General features: G+C 35.8%; 1 protein-coding gene across 1 annotated transcript; it reads right to left on the reverse strand.

Annotated features, from left to right (window-relative positions):
* Positions 1-3,869: 3,869 nt before the first annotated feature.
* Positions 3,870-16,334, reverse strand: LOC129373369 (glutaredoxin domain-containing cysteine-rich protein 2). The gene is made up of 5 exons (XM_055051250.1): positions 16,061-16,334; positions 15,497-15,680; positions 12,236-12,345; positions 9,364-9,591; positions 3,870-7,590 (listed from the first exon to the last, which is right to left on the reverse strand). The coding sequence occupies exons 1-5, from the start codon at positions 16,115-16,117 to the stop codon at positions 7,417-7,419; spliced, it is 753 nt and encodes a 250-aa protein (XP_054907225.1). The 5' UTR covers positions 16,118-16,334; the 3' UTR covers positions 3,870-7,416.
* Between the last annotated feature and the right edge of the window lie 206 nt (positions 16,335-16,540).

Consider the following 16,540-nt stretch of genomic DNA (forward strand, 5'->3'; position numbering starts at 1 on the left):
TTCTTTCAATCAAGCAACAGTTCTAAACATGCAATACAATAATCACATTCTGTAGCAGGAGCAAAGAGGAACAATTTCAGAAGCATCAGTTAATGTTAATCTCAAAATAGTCTCTGTAATCAAAGCTTTTTTTATGGTGCCTGACTGACTACTCTGAGCATTTGTGAAACTGCTCATCTCTGGGGATTTTGATGCACAACATTTCTTAGATTGTACTCAGAATTGTGTGAAAAGCATTGAAGAAACTGTTCTGTGGACTGAAACACCTTGTTGAGGTCATGGGAGGGTGGCCAGATAATTCAGTGCCCGCAGAAAAAACTAACACAGAAAAGCTCTCAGAAAGTGGAAGGAAGCCCCTCTCTCTGAAAAGGACAGACATCTAAGGCTGGAACAAAAGCAGAATAAACAAGATATTATGAATAAAAAATACAAAACAGTCACCATCACAAGTTAATATTGCATTGATGATCCCATTTTAGTTAGTTTAAGCTTCCCACCCAGATAGCCTTCACCAGTAAGGTTCAGAATAAAAACATTCCAAGTTACAAGCCATTTTAAATCAATTGCAAACAAAACAAATGTAACAAAACTGAGCAAACATGTATATTTTTTTTAATAAAAAATAATTTTGCTGTTGCTGGAGGTTGCAATAAACGGTGAAGAATTGAGCCTTTTGCTAAATGTTAATTGAGCAGCATCAATGTTTGCATTGTTTTTTAGCGACTCTACGACACGCTCTAATTGCTAGAAAATCCTTACACTTCCTGCTATGAAGAACAGAAAAAGGCAAAGTGACATTTTATAATATGCTCAAAAAATATTTGCTTATTAGTAAAGTTTTACAACTCTTGTTTTACTCTCATTGAGTATGAGTGAGAAAATAAAGAGCTGAAATAAAGACAAGGATCCTAAATGCAGTCTCAGCCAAAAAACTGTCTTGTGATTAAATGACTTGGTGCAATGCCGGGCACCTGAAGAAAAGTTTATGATTAATGGAAGTTCCCTGCTCCTACAAACAATCGCCATCCCAGATTAACTTGTGTACTCCTGCAGAATAACAAGTTCCCAAAAATCCAAAAATGACAGTGGAGTTCCTTGTAGGAGGTTTTCAACTCACCCAAAACAGAAAACACAAAGCACTCGCAGAGAGTTTTCTTGTTTCAAAAGGGGTGTTTTCTTTACTTATAAAAATAACAGAAATATTCTCTAAGTTGACTTACAAAAAAAGGTAAATATAAACGTTAATTGGTGGTAGAAAACCTATTTCACTCCTTCACCAAACAATCAGATCAAACACAGCAGCTGCTTCTGCTTGTTAATCACAGCAGGAGGCTGATTGACAAGGAGGACGGTCTAAGCAAAACAAATCAATAAATGAAAAACAATAGATCCACCATTCAAACAATAAATCTCAGATCAATAACATTAATAATTTAGCAAAAATAAATTAATCTAATTCTTAGGCTCCAACAGTAGCATAAGAAACAATGAGGCTGTAATGATGCAAGGATTTTACCTTATTAATTCACACCAGCTTTCTGTATTTGTTACTTGTCCTATTGCACAGGATGATATTTAAGACAAGGCTCAAAATAAATTGAAAAAAGTTTCATACAGACAGACAATATATTTTTAAAAAGATTGTGTAGATCCACCAAATAATTGATCAAGTTTGTAATAAGTTGTGTTAATTATTTTTGGAGAACAATAAGATGGATCTGTTAAGAAGTCTGTGCTTGGCAAATTACTGTAACACACTGTTGATTAACAGCATGATGCTTCCTCTTAATGTATTGTTTTTATTGTGCAAAAACAAAGTTGACTGATCTGATCTACTGTCAGCAGCACTTGTACAACTGACAGGTATGTGGTGCTACTCTTCATCACGTTTTGTCAGCTACTCAGCGGAGTGACTTAGTGCAGAAATGCATAATTGTAGAGCACAAATCCAGCCAGCGACACGTCACAAGCAGCACTTTTCAAGGCAATTCTTTTGTGCGTTCCTAAACAACCTGAACTTATTTCTCTTTCAATAAAAAAATGCAACAATAAAGTTGCAGTCACACTGTTTGTTATCTTGCCTTATATGGAGGAAGAGTGTATAGTGATGGGTTTCAAATGTTAAGAAATAAATGTTGATATAAAATGTATATTCTGAAACATCATTCTGCCGCTTATATAAAGTATGTGTGTCAATGTATTCCCGTTTTGCCTTGTGCATTGGATGAAGGTGTGCTGACTACTGACATCAATTAGCTGCTGTTATGCATCTGAGACATCAAGCAAAGTGGTCACAAACTGTCTCACAAACCAACTCAGGGGTGTTATGTAGCGATGATGGGTGGCAGATTTAAAGCAAAAAAAACTGATGGGACAGATCAGATTTGAAAATGTAGTTGCCCATCACATTTGTAGTGACCTAGATGTGATGAATATTTGAATATCATGAAGTTCTACAATAATTTGTCTCATTTCATAAAATGAAAACTCAGATATAGATTTGCTTTATTTTTAGTAACTCCCATAATGGTTTACAGAGAGTGAAAACCCAACATTTACAATAAAAATGTGGGAGTTTTATACTTTAATAAAATCTCTTGTTTTCATACTGTCATGTGTTTGAACCTGTGCATAATGTGCTGCGTGGGTATTTAATGCATTTTCTTATAGGCTTGCTTTCTAAAGCATGATTCTATATATGTGAAAATTGCATGAATCTGGTCAGCAATACACAAATAAAAAGAAAAAAACATTTTGAAATGAATGAATGCATGGTTGCATTAATCTGTTCTAATTAAAGAAAAAAATAAGGTATACACAAATCTTCTTTGAGTGACAGAATTCAATAAACTTTAAAAATGTCCAGTTTACGTTTCAGTTTCTAAGTATTGCAAACGTACTATATTTGGGTTGACATTGGAGTGGCTTTTACCTTTCCCCCTTATCCCTTTGGGCCTGCACAGGACATGAGAGGCCAAGAACAGTTTTGTGACCCAATTCTGTACCGTACTGGTTGCCCAGTGGAATAAAGGTGAGAATGGTGGTTAAAAAGTTCAGAAGCATAGCCTTAATGTCCATATTGGTAGCAGACTTCTGAGCAGAGAGGTCACAGGAAATGAAAACAAAGGTCTTTGAATTGACCTTCCTCCACTGCTGTAATTTGATTCTTGTTTGAACAGACATGTCCTCGGCCATATTGCTAGCTCCATATATTTTATTGTCTTGACACAAAAAAAGTAAAAATGGAAATTACCTGTGCAAACAAAGTAATGTGAGGATAATGGGTTTAAAATCCCTCCAGATGTTTGGTCAGGTGAGGGTTGTGACATGGAAGCCTTGCGGAGTTGAATAATAATTGGGCACAGTTTTTGATTGATTATCTTTTATCTCGATGCACAAAATGGAATATAAAATACACCTTTTAGCTCAATGCAGTTCATATGTTGTTTACATACTGAAAATTATAAGTTTTAGCTCTGGCATGTTTGTGTAACTTTTAAGAAAATAGCCTCTGGCTAAAAAAATAAGTCCTCTGTGACTAATAACATCAACTGATGTTTAAATCATATTTTTTTCGGTTTATGATGGCTCCTGGCAACATAACATTCACCACAGAGAAAATATTTAACTGTCTCACATATACTGAGGTATGAAAACATGGTAAGAACATGAAATATTTTTTCTCATAAGTATCCCAGAATACAATAGAAACATGACTGAGTGCCTCTAATTTTAGCAGGAATGGGTAAGGTGTAATTAAATGTAATTATGCAGTGATGCATTTGTGGTTGTGTGCCATTTATAGTAAAAGCTATTAGCATATTCATACAATATTTGACATAAAAAAAGAAACATTCCAGTATTACATATCGAGGATTATCATTAAACTTTTTTTATTATCTTTATGATGCATCTTTCACTGCTGAATACAGATTATGGAAAGGAACTGACATTTCAGACTCATTGAAAAAATAAAATGTATAAAGATCAACAATAAATCTGAGACCTATTGCTTATTGTTTATAATCCACTGTGATGCAAATTTGATCATGATGCTAGGGCATAACAGAGGCATCATATATGTTAAAAAGAAATAGTAAAGATTTCAAAAGTTTTATATTAAGCTCTGAAAGAAGTTAAAAAGCAGTAATCCATGAATTAACAGCATATAAATTGGAGATCTGTAAAATGGTTGCAATTATTGGCCAGTAATCCTATTATTATCTTTAGGCAATTTGTAATTTAAGTGTGTAAGAAAACTAACTCCTAATTATATTTAAATGCTTCTGAAAATATTGCCAATGATGAAAATGTATCTGTCCTAAATCTCACAGTTTTAGGGATTTGGTTACCAAGGTGGCAAATCTTCTTCAAAGGCAGCATAATAAGACATGGGAAGTAAAAGACCTAACAGTCAGTAATTTGGAGGACATGGCTGAATATTTATGAGCACTGAAGTTGTGTTGTAGCAGTGTTAATTTTGATACAGACTAAAGCCCAATCCGTGAACATCAAAAAGCTTCTTTGAATTTGTAACACCTACTTTCAGTGTGAGAGCAAAAATGGAGAAAGACTATCAGCATTTTCATCAGAATATTAAGAGCGTGAGGGTTTCCTGTGCAGATGAAACTCACAGCAGACTTTGTTATTTTGCACAATTTGCAATAAGGCCTCCGTGTATCTTTCAGGAACTGGAGTCCATTGGGAAGTTATGCACTCTATAAGCTGCTACTTTTTCTTTTTCCTCCTCACTCTACTCCTGTTCTTTATGACAATGCATTTGAACTGCAGCCTAAAAAAACTTTGCTTTTGTCTGTCTATGTGCAGTTTAGATGTGTGTCTTTTTCTACCCAGCTGGGAGCTCTTTGCTATGTGCAGTGCAGTGACCACCAATCTGCATATGCAAGGGACTTAAGCATAGTCCATGATCTGAGAATGTATACTGTTAAAACTGCTGAGCGAATTCATTGTTGTTGCATTTAGAGTGGGTTCTAGAGCCAAAATGCACTGTAATTATTGTGCATTTCAATAAATCGGCTTTGCTGTAAGACAGCAGGCTTTGTGTAGGTGTAATTAGGTTGTAGCCTTGGTTGATCTGCCCCCAAATTCTCTGATGTCAGAGTAACACAGGTGCATACAAACCATGCATTAATGATAAGCTTCTGCTGCTTCCAGGTAGGCTTATCCACGCAGAACTCGACCCACTTGCTCTGTCACCAATGAGCCACAGTAATCTAACTTCTAAAGTATGAGGCTGAAAACAGCTGCAAGACTCTGATTCAATCATTTCTAATGGATTGTGCATTGCTTACTGTATGCATCCCAGAATATCACACCAACAGCAGAGAACATCCACATTATTTTCCATTTTTAGAATCCCAATAACATATAAAGAGTTGAGCAAAATTGACTGACGAAGATTGATTTATGTCTTTAATACAAATGTTCTTTATCGTGCTGAAGTTTGATGAGTAAGAACATAATACTGCACTTTGGACATGGGTGGAAAGCTTCATCAGAGGCATCAGCTCTTATGAGTAGAAAACATTTTTAAAAGTTTCACTGGTCATTGTACCTCAGAGTATTAATTGCTAGTGGTAAGAGTGGATTGCTTAATTTAAAATGGAATATATGTTTTGATGAATGTGAAAATTTCTTACCTGTAAGTCTGGAGTGAAAAGGGACTAAATAAATTGCAACCAGTAAATAAAAGTTACAAGCTGTTAATAAAAAAAAAATCAGAATTTTAGTTCTTTTTTTAGTTACCTATAGTACAGTTATTAATATAGAACACCTTAAGAACCTGGTGGAGAGTCATTTAAAGTTGTGAAGATTTTTAAGTGAAAGGTGACCATAACAAGGAAAATCAAATGTCCTCTTTGATGCCAGAATTTGTTTGGTTAACCTGTTAGCTCTGTTATTAATGATTGTGTGGTATCTCTAATGTTTGGACTTTTTTTGCTCCACCCACTTGTGAAAGAATGTTTATAAAATCAGTTCTGTTTGATCAGCTTGAATATTTTGTTCTTTACAAGACTCATTACTAGTACATAAATTACTCAGTGCAGAATTTGTGTTACTGTTAACACTGTTAATAGATACCAGCAATAATTAGTCTTTATTAAATGTTGATAAGGTACTGGCTGGATAAAAATCCTTAGAGTTTAGTGAAGGAGCAATACTTTATACAATAATTCACTTATATGAAACTGTTTGTCAACTGGCTCAAATCCAAGACAGAAATGTTACAGCATGGAAGATATGTTAGTTTTTTCCTATTTTCTACCCATTCCATCTTCAACATGATAAGAAGAAAACAATGCAGATTCCTCTTGAACCGGTTCATTGTATTTCTTGTTCAGAGGAGGCGCAAGTCTTTTTGAGGACTGAACGCAGCATTAGATTTGGGGCCCATCAGTCTCCAACCACCACATCAACTACAGTTTCTTCCTTTTCTTGCCCTTTCAATTGTTTACATGTTGTACATTGTGAAATTCTTAGTGATATTGTTTACCAATAACCCAGTAATCTAACTGTTAGCAAGGTTGCATATCAGAAATTGTGCTTTGTTTGACATAATACAACATTCACTTCACATACTTTGATAAATAAATTAAATTTTAAAAAAATGTGCAGAGAATATTTTTGTTTTAGAGTGTGATCAAGAAAGATTCCAAATAAGGAGTGCTAAATTGCATGAGCAAAAGAAAATTGCATGTGCAGTAAATGGGCATGTTGCAGTTCATGTATGAAATAATGCCATTGTAGTGGAAAAACAACATTTTGAGCATAGAACATGAGCCATGTGTACTGTTAGCTTGATGCATTAGAGAATTTTCTTTTTTAAAAGAGGTTGCTCAACAATACCTTATATAGAAAATATTTTTCTTTAACACTTTCACTTTTTCACACAACATCCTTATTTTCAGTGTTCTGTGTTTTCTCTAGTTTAACAAATATAAACAGTAATTAGCTTTGAAGAATACATCATTTTGACATGATAAAGGTTACATCCTCTCTGATTAATAAACTGGGAAAAAGAACATTTAACATCAACATTTTTCATGTTAATTAAAATTATAACAGGGTTGTTGAACCAGGTTTTACAGAGAACAGGCACACAGATGCCAAAAAGTGACAACAAAAAAAGGGATTATGTTTTTGTGTTATCTCATGCAACATTCACTGCACACACAGTAATTGTTATTTTATGATTTTTGTGTCTGCAGAACAGACATTATTCCCTTGTCTTCTCATGGCTTATGGTTTCTTGTAGAGCTCTGAAACATCCCACCAATAACATTTTGGGATTAAAGCAGAATTGCGGCTGAGGCAGTTCTGACAAGGCGATAGCACATTGGTCACACACTCAGCGCTGCACTCTCATCGCCAGACATGGGTACTGGCCAAATGGTGCTATTTACTGGAGCAGGACTGGCACCTCTCCAGACCATCGGGGTAGCAGGCTTGGCAACGCAGATCACTGATGGACTCATTGAAGCGGTTCGCTAGCATGGACAGCTTGCTGCCATGACACAGGGAGCACGGAGCGCAGCCTGAACCACCACAATGCTGGCAGCTGTCGGCCTCCTGGAGACAGAGCAAACACATTGGGGGGGAAGTAGGAGGTGGGAGAGAGAAACTGTGAGGTAAGGCAAAGGGTGAGTAAGGAGTAGAAGAGGCTGGATGGATGGGGAAATAAAATAAGAAGCAGGTAAACAATGCAGAAGCAAAAAGTGGGGGACTCTTGAAAGATCAAGAATAACAATGCCATATGATTTGTTTTTATTACAGAACTTGGTGTGGTGGTTCTGCTTTTTAGTTATTTGAATTCAGTCTGTGGTTTAGTGCTTTGTTATCAACATCTGACTCTATTCCATGAACTGACACAGTTATAGTTTTACATTTTACAGTTTGTTTTACAACTGTTTCAAAAGTGGATTAATCTCAACCCCAGGCCAGCTCATAATTAGCAAATGTTAATGCAGCTGCCCAGTCTGAGTGGCTTGCCTTCAGGGAAACTCAAGGAAACTTAATGACTTAATAAGATTTTTTTCCAACCACATTTTTAATCAGTGTCTGTCTTATATAGATACGTGATAGAAAAATGCACAATTATATAGCAATTTTCTTACTTACAATTACACTGTCAGCAAATATTGAACAAGTGAAAAGTGTCCATGTAGATTGACAGGCAGAACAAAGAGGTTATAAATACTCCGCGCTAATGTTATTTAGTACAAAAAAGTTAATAAAATGCATTCAAAACTTGCTGGGATAATCTGTGAAAATTTATAATACAAGTCATGCTTGAGCATCCTTTTCAATATACATACCTTTAACTTGCATGTTACTCATAAATATTATGAGCTCAAAGTCTGAGACAACAGTTCTCAGTGGAAAGAGTGGATTTCTACCTCAGAGTCAGGGATTAATATCTTCCTCAAGCAGAGAGGTTCAAGGATCTTGGTTTGTTGTTTACAAATGGTTCTAGTGCGAGACAGATGGATTATTGTGGCCTCATTTCCAGAAAAGCTTCTTGTCTGAAAGACTTTTAAAATTCTGAATTTGGGTTGCAAGTAACAGGCTTATAAGTTGCAGCCATAACAACCACATTAATGTGATGACTGAAGTCATTTTCGGGGCCATTCGGGTCACTTGAGTCACAGGCCCTATCCTCTATTTGGTTCATGTTTGTGTCGTTATCACTTGACAATCCAAACATCCCACATCACATGTTAGACAACAATTATTCTAATTACATGACATAACATTTCTCTTTACAAATTAACTATTAACAGCTTTCAAACTTGGGCAAACATAAAAATGATAAAAGATTATCTTGTGTCTATGAAACAAATAAAACACAACATAAACTTTCTTTCAGATGCAGCAAAAATGTGGCAATAACAAAAGCAATGAGCAAAAGATGGAGCAAGATGGTGGGGGAAAGAGCAGTGATCAGCCAAGAGAGGGAGGAAGTAATAGCAAGTTGGGTCTCCTTGCTGGCTTGTAAGTGGTAAGCAGATGCAGCAAGGGCAGAAGAAAACTGTGGACTCATCACTATCTGTTCACAGTAGACAGATAACAGCAGGACAATTGGTTAACAGTTATTGCAGCAGGAAAGTCGCAAAAATGGAATACAACTAATATTCCTGTTATAAGGTAAGAATGTGATGTCGACAGATAAACTTGCTGACATTTTGTAGGCAAACATTTAAAGTAAGATTACTTAAAACCTAGAATAAAGTGAGAATTGATAAGAAGAGAGAGGACAAGTGAGACTGAAAATAAAATTACTAAAAAATGTGGTGATAAAAACTTGACCACACTACTGAGAATGACTTGGCCATGCATCATTACCTTGGTATCTTCATTTTCAATCCCATTCTCCTCTTTTTCTACTTCCTCCGGTGCCTTAAGAGCTTTAGCCCTCTTCCGACTTTCCCTATCCTGGGCCTTTGGACATCCCTCCAAGTCCGGTGGAGGGATGGACTGCTGCCGCATCATTTCATGCTTCTTTGGTGATGCTCTTATGATGCGGAGATTGCTGGTGTAGATGATTATTTTGCCAAAATCCAAAACTGAGGACTGAAGAAATGTCAACTTGTTACTGGATAATTACAAAAGTTGCATAAAAAGACAAAAGCATTTTTTTTTTCTAAAATTAAACCACATTTGTGCCTCTGAAAATCAAACATTTTGTCCCGGAGTGCTTTTGGCTATTTTATGGGATGTGGCTTCTTCCTTGCTGAGCAGCTACAGCTGATCACTAAGATTCATCACTGAGAAAAAAAAACTGAGTCCTTCTTGAACAATATGATGGAGAGACATTTCTAAATTGATTATACATGCATAAACTTGCTTGAACATATAAACATGAGCAGTTCCGGCACCTGAATATTGTTCTATAGTTTGCCTCATTAATTTTAATTTATCTTTAATGTGACACATGGATGCTGTGTGTTGGTGCTTTAAAATATATCCACAGGTGGGCCTCAATTTAACTAACATATTAATTAAGCTATCAGAAGCTTACAAAGTCATAACATCATCATCAGAGGTATTTTAAGATAATGTTTAATGTCTTCATTGTCTCTTTTAGAAAATATAAATAATTATAGTAATTATGAATGAGACAAATTATTGTAGAACTTCATGATATTCAAATATTCATCACATCTAGATGACCAATTTACAAATGGTCATCTGTCTTTTTATCAGCTGTGTGTTTATATATGGTTTTAATTGTGTATGTCAGATAATGCAATAAAACAATTTGCATTGGATTTTCAAAATAAAAATTGCATTTAGCATCTTCCTTTTGTCATGGGAAGATTAAAAGTTCTAAGAGGCTGAAGAGTCACACCCTTGTCAAAAACAAAACAAGCTTTGTTACTGCAGCTCTGCTAATGAGGCTTTTGGTAAATCGAAAAGCAAGTAATCCTCTATTAGAAAGCCTTACTGCAGTATAATTAGATTTTAGAGGAAACCTTTGATCCTTAATACTGACAACAATGCTGGATCCTTATATCTTTAAAATTGTTTATTTATTCCATATTCTGCACACATATTATGTTATCACGGGAAATAGACAATCAGAGATAAGGGGGAAAAGTCTGTGTTGTGTGCAAGGTTTTATGGCTGCTTGTCAACAAAGGCTCAGTAATTACAAATCATTTAAAGTTCTTACATTATCTTCTTTAAATCCCATTATGAAAGAACAACTAAAGCATTTAAAAAATATTGCCGTACAGTCATTACATGCGAGCGCAGAACTGCTCTAAACTAATAACACAATGTAAGAGTTCTGCCTTCCAATTTCTGATCAGTTCCAATGTGGTCAGTTGGACTCTGTGTGGATCTGTGTGTGTGTGTGTTTGGAAGATGAAACAATGAAAGTGACATGGATCCAGCAGGCCATGCACTGCAGCTGACCTCTGTTTCGGACTGATGCACTAATGAAGCTGCTTTCCTCAGCAGCTCAGTAAAACTGGTCCGTTTGAAAAATAGAAATAAAAAATAAACGAAAGAAAAAAACCCTGTTTTAGTTCAAAAACATTTAGTTTTTAACAGTCCCTCTGTCATAACTGGCATGAAATGGGTTTCCAGTCATCTTTAGAAAATTAGTTTAAAAAACTGTTTAATGTTGCTCAGACACACAGACAAAAATTGAAACTGTTGTACTATTTTGTTTGAGTGGGAATATAAATAGCCTTTATGTTTTGTTTTGTTTGTTAGTTTTTTTTCACATTTTGTAACTTTACAACCATAAACCTCAATGTATTTTCAATAGATTTCAGAACACAAACCAACTCATGTGAAATCTGAAATAAAAATAAAATAGTAAACAACCTCCAATTTCAGAAATTAATGGCATCATGACAACCAAGAACTAAGCAAACAGGTCATGGATAAAATCATAGAAAGTTTTAAAACAGGATTAGACTATAAGTGCTATCCCAAGCTTCAGACATCTTCAGTGGTTTGATCAATCCGTCATCAGATTCTGGAAGAGTATGTGACAACTACAAGAGAAGTGGTGAACAGAAAAGTACAGCTAAGAGTCCCATGGTATCTCTGGAGGAGCAGCAAAGGGAACTGTCAGTATTTCTCCATATATCTGGCCTAACAAAGACTGACAAAACAGCCATAAAAATTCCCTTTTCCACCTTGCCACACCATGTATAGTCAGCCAGGACAACATCAAAACTTTAAGATTACTGACAGTCCAAAGAATCATGTTGAAACTGATGTATCTGCCAAATGTATGTATAATTTTGACTCTATTCATCTATAACTGTTCAATGAAATAGTTCAAAGGATCTCAATGTGTTAGAGTTCAGTTTAGATCAAAGTTCAAAGTTCAGTTTTAAATCTACTGGAGAACATGTGGCAAGACACCAAAATTGAAATTTGACTTTCATCATCTTCATATATCTATTTTTTTTTTTATCGATGTAACACCTTCTAAAAAAAGTTTCATGTGACAATACTTCCACTTTGTTGGTTTGTTTGTTGATTTTCTAGTGCAACTAAATCTGATTTCATTGGACTTTGATTAAAATGCCGAAAACCACTTAAGAAACTTTTGCAAGTTCCAACCAAAGATAAATCTGCGGTGACAAATTCCTCCAAGAAAAAATAAATCAAGAAAGTGCTTAAAACTTTAGACTTTCAGGCAAATAAGAAATGGATCTTCCATTTTCTCATCCCAAACAGCGAGCTTTATTACCTTGCTGTCACCCTCTGTTTCCACAGTCTGACCACCTGCAGGCTTGTAGTTTCTCAGCCCTCGGTATACATTTATTCTTTGGGCAATGAGTCCTGTTGTTGGATAGAAACCTGAGTGAATCAAACAAAACAAAGGGAAGTCTTAGCATAGCTCAACAACTTGCATTAGAGTTAAAAAATACAGCTTCACTCTCACATATCCTAATTTGCCTCTTTAAAAATATCTGATTTAATTTTATTAGCCTCGACTCAACCAATGGAATATTTTTTGGCCATCTTGTTCTTTTAAGAAGATGAAGCTGTATTTAGTAAACTGCGTGTGGCATTCTGGTTTGGAATAAATTAATAGGGAACATGAAGATCAACAATAGCAAATAAGAAAGTAATTATTCAATTCTCAGTTTGCTGCTCTGTGATCACCTTTTGTGTGTGTTTTCTATTTAAATGTAAGAAGCCTTTCTTGACTGTTATGAGTATTATTTACATGTAAAGCTAAATAAACTGACAAAAGGTCATATTTCTCTCACTTTTAGATTATCTTCATTGGCTCATTCAAATCAATTTGAAGAAGGTGATATACGTGTAACTATATCATGTTTTTCATATTTTACAAGCTCAGAGCTTATCTGTTTAAATACCTGCAAGAGATACTATTGGTATAAATTTGGTTTATATTTTCTTGAACATAGAGAGTTTGAACCCCGAGTCGACCACAGCAGATGGTTGTGACTTGTCCCATCTCACCTAAAGGCTAAAGGTCATCTTTCCTTTTGACTTTTGCCATATGCTTTCCTGTGTATGAGGGGAAACTTGCAGATTTAATGACATGGTGCAATCAGCTCTCTCCACATGTTTGTTCAAGGGAATAACTCAATGCTTCAGTTTTTCAGAAAAGTTTATTCATACAAGATCTAAAGTAAATCTAAAGTCAGATAAAATCACATTTTGCATTTCATTTGGAAATGAAGATCCATATTATGAAAGGGTTGAAGATGCTGAGGTTGAGAGGAAAAGTTCAACCATCATCCACTGATCTGCCGTCTAACTTGAAATCGTAGGGTTCTTTATGCTTCCCTTTTCTGACTGATTTCCTTTTTCAGTCGAACTTGGCGCCTTTCCAAACTGTAAAAGTATCAATACTTGCACTGTGCTTGATTGGCTCGCAAATTCATCTGACCCAAAACCCACAGAAAATCTATTGGGTGTTCTCAAGAGAAAGATTAGAGACACCAGACCCAATAATGCAGACGAGAGGAAGGAGGCTATTACAGCAACTCTCAACCAAAGCTGCCTTAACACCTCTGCAGCACCACAGGATGATCGCCTCAATGCCACTCTGCAATACTCTGCAGTAATTCATTCAAAAGCCAAGTTTTAAGTGTACAATACATGGAGATACTTTGAATTAGGTTGACATGTCCGTATAAAAGCACAAATATTTTCATTTTTCAAGTTGAATCACTGAACAAAATGATTCTATCAAAATCTGATATATTAAAACACATCTGTGTTATGTTGATCCCATCGTTTTAGTGTAAGAAACCTGACACTAGGGGAAAAACTGACAAATTATAATTTTTTGTTTTCATTGTGAAATCCATCCTCCATTTACGGTATAAGCAGAGCTGCAAGGGAGCAGGTGTCTCTCTCTCATGTTTCTTCAGTAAAAAAAAATTCTCCTAAGTGATGACAGTTTGTTTAGCACATTGACTGTCGTGGTTTGCGATTCAGTGAATTTGATTCAAAGTCAAAGCAAAGCTCTGTTCACACAAGTGGAGTTGAGATTTAGATCATAGTTTTGTTTTGATCAAATGTAATTTGTCTTCCTTCCTTTTCAATCATCCAAAAACTTTTTTAAAACTCCTTAACTGACATATCTATAAATATTGATTGTAAATTTGTCAAACTTTTAATGCAGATGCTGTGTTCGTATACTTCTTTTCTTTACTTGTATTGAATTTTATTTATTTTATTGAAATTGCTCAATAAAATCACTGATCCTTCTAATCATTTTTGATATATTACGAGTCTGACGGATCTTCGACAGATTGAGACTAATTGGTTTATTGGCATAATTAAAAGTATTATTATGAGGCAATAACAATTAATATTTTAAGATCAACTGAATCTCACTGTTGTTTTTTTTTACAAAATCTGGATTTAACTAGACCATGCAATTGGATTTAAATTGGTCTGGATAAATTTTAACTGGAGTCTACACAATTTGATCACAGATACATGAAATTGTTCTTGAACTGGCAAAGTGTAGATGAATAAAACTCAGCTGGCAAATTCTGGTGCAAACATAATGTTCATGTTGCTCTAAAAGTGTATCTGTCAAACCCAAGCCTGCACGCCAACTGTGGCTTGTACAATAATAATATTTGGCCTGTGAGGAACTTCCAGATGTCTGTATTGACACATTGTAGGATAGATACATGATGCAAGTCTTTTCAATCTGTTTCCAATGAGCTTTTGTTGATATGTAGCCTCTGTTTCCTGTTCTTCACTGAAAGGTTTTATCCCAGAAGTGTTTTTTCCTTCCTGTTTAAACTACTGTTCCTTCATATCATCTTGAACCAGATGTCAAATATCCTCTGACATCTGACATGCATTTTATCTATTGATTTTTGACTTTTTAAAGATGTTGTTTGGCAGTAGTGGCCTTTATTCAACAGTAATCTGACAGGGAAGAGGCTCAGACAAGAGAAGAAAGACATGTGGTAAAGGTACCAAGGATGCTTGAGACGGCCGCATCCGTCTGCAGCCTCTGTAGATGGAGCGTCCACTCTAACCACTGCTCCATGCGATGCCCGATGACATGCATTTTGATCTACACAACAGCTCACTGAATATGTTCTCTTTTTTAGAACAAGCTTTGTGAATCCAACAGAGGGTTTTGTTCAAAGATCCTAGCAGATCAGAACAGTCAACAACAGCTAGGCCATGTTCAAAGTCACTTAAATCCCATTTCTTTTCCATTTCCTTCGCCAAGTCTAGATGCTTAATACATTGAAGAGCAGCCATTTAAGTTAATAAATCACTGCTTATGTTAACAATCAGTTGAACAAGTGTGCCTTCCTTAAGTGGAGAGTGAATATTTTGATTATAGGTCATATACAATGTAAATGTACATCATTCAAAAGGTCAATAAATGAAAATCATACAGCAAGTAGTGCATGTGCTCCTCCATGCAAACCATTTTTGACTAAATAGTAAAACTAAAATAGAGTCATAAACATGTTGCACTAATAAAACCCACCTTGTTCGTCCCTATTAGTCTCCTCAAAGCTGCAAAACTGCTCCATCTCAAGGTGGCTGGGTGGGATTTTACGGTGGATAAAGCTGTGAGGGTATTTTTCCTCTGGACTTTCCAGCTCCTGACCGTCCTCATACACGTGTTTCAGCACCCGACCGCTGTAGGATGAGGCTAGCTTGAACCTCACCTACAGTTTCAGGGAGTAAAAGGTGTGATTATGCTCCTCTGCTCAGCAGCTTTTTGACATTAAAAAGATGCAGCAATAGCAAGAGGCAGCCTTAAAATAGAAGAAGATATTCGAGTGAAAAAAAAGCTGTTTGATCTCTGAAGGAGGAGGAGGATCCGGGCATGCACACAAGGCTGAACTTCATTTCTCTGTTCCAATTAGCATTTTATCAAAATCAGATACAAACAGAAATGAATTCTTAGTCATAATATCAAGTATTTTAGATCTGTTAAATTACTTTTCAGAAAAAATAACAATTAGTTGAGCTTATTTTTTACTCTGACAGAGTCAGCACTTCAAACCTATAAAGCTGGAAGAAAGTAGTTCCATAAATAACTTGCCTTTCTGGGCTTGGTGCCTTCATAGCGCTGGTTCAGCTTCCTTTGAAATTCCTCCATGGCAGATGACTGAGGATGAGGTGAGGAGAAAGCGTCAGTCCATCTACGAGACCCTTCTTGAGTAGAACGGCACTCGTTTGACACGATGTTGCCTTGGGATGACTGTGTGGACTGATGGATTAAAATATTGGACTGAGAGTCCGGCTGAAAAGCCGTGTGTAAGGACTGGGTGGATGTAAAGTTAGGATGAAAAAGGCTCTGTGTCCTTCCCCCAGAGTTTGAGTGTACCTACTGTTTTAAAGGACCCACCTTTTTAGCTCCTCACGCTAAATTATTCACTGCTAGATCATGTGTACAAAGGGGTGGCTGAGAAACTAGAAGCTTCATCATCAAATAATTATGATCATTAAAATAGAAAGTATCCTGGACTAGTGTGCAGTTCTGTGGTCTTATGGGTGTAAGAAAGAGAAATAGTGAGAAAAT

This window comes from Poeciliopsis prolifica, unplaced genomic scaffold (genome assembly GCF_027474105.1).
Source record: "Poeciliopsis prolifica strain line A6 unplaced genomic scaffold, Auburn_PproV2 SCAFFOLD033, whole genome shotgun sequence".
Classification (NCBI taxonomy): domain Eukaryota; kingdom Metazoa; phylum Chordata; class Actinopteri; order Cyprinodontiformes; family Poeciliidae; genus Poeciliopsis; species Poeciliopsis prolifica.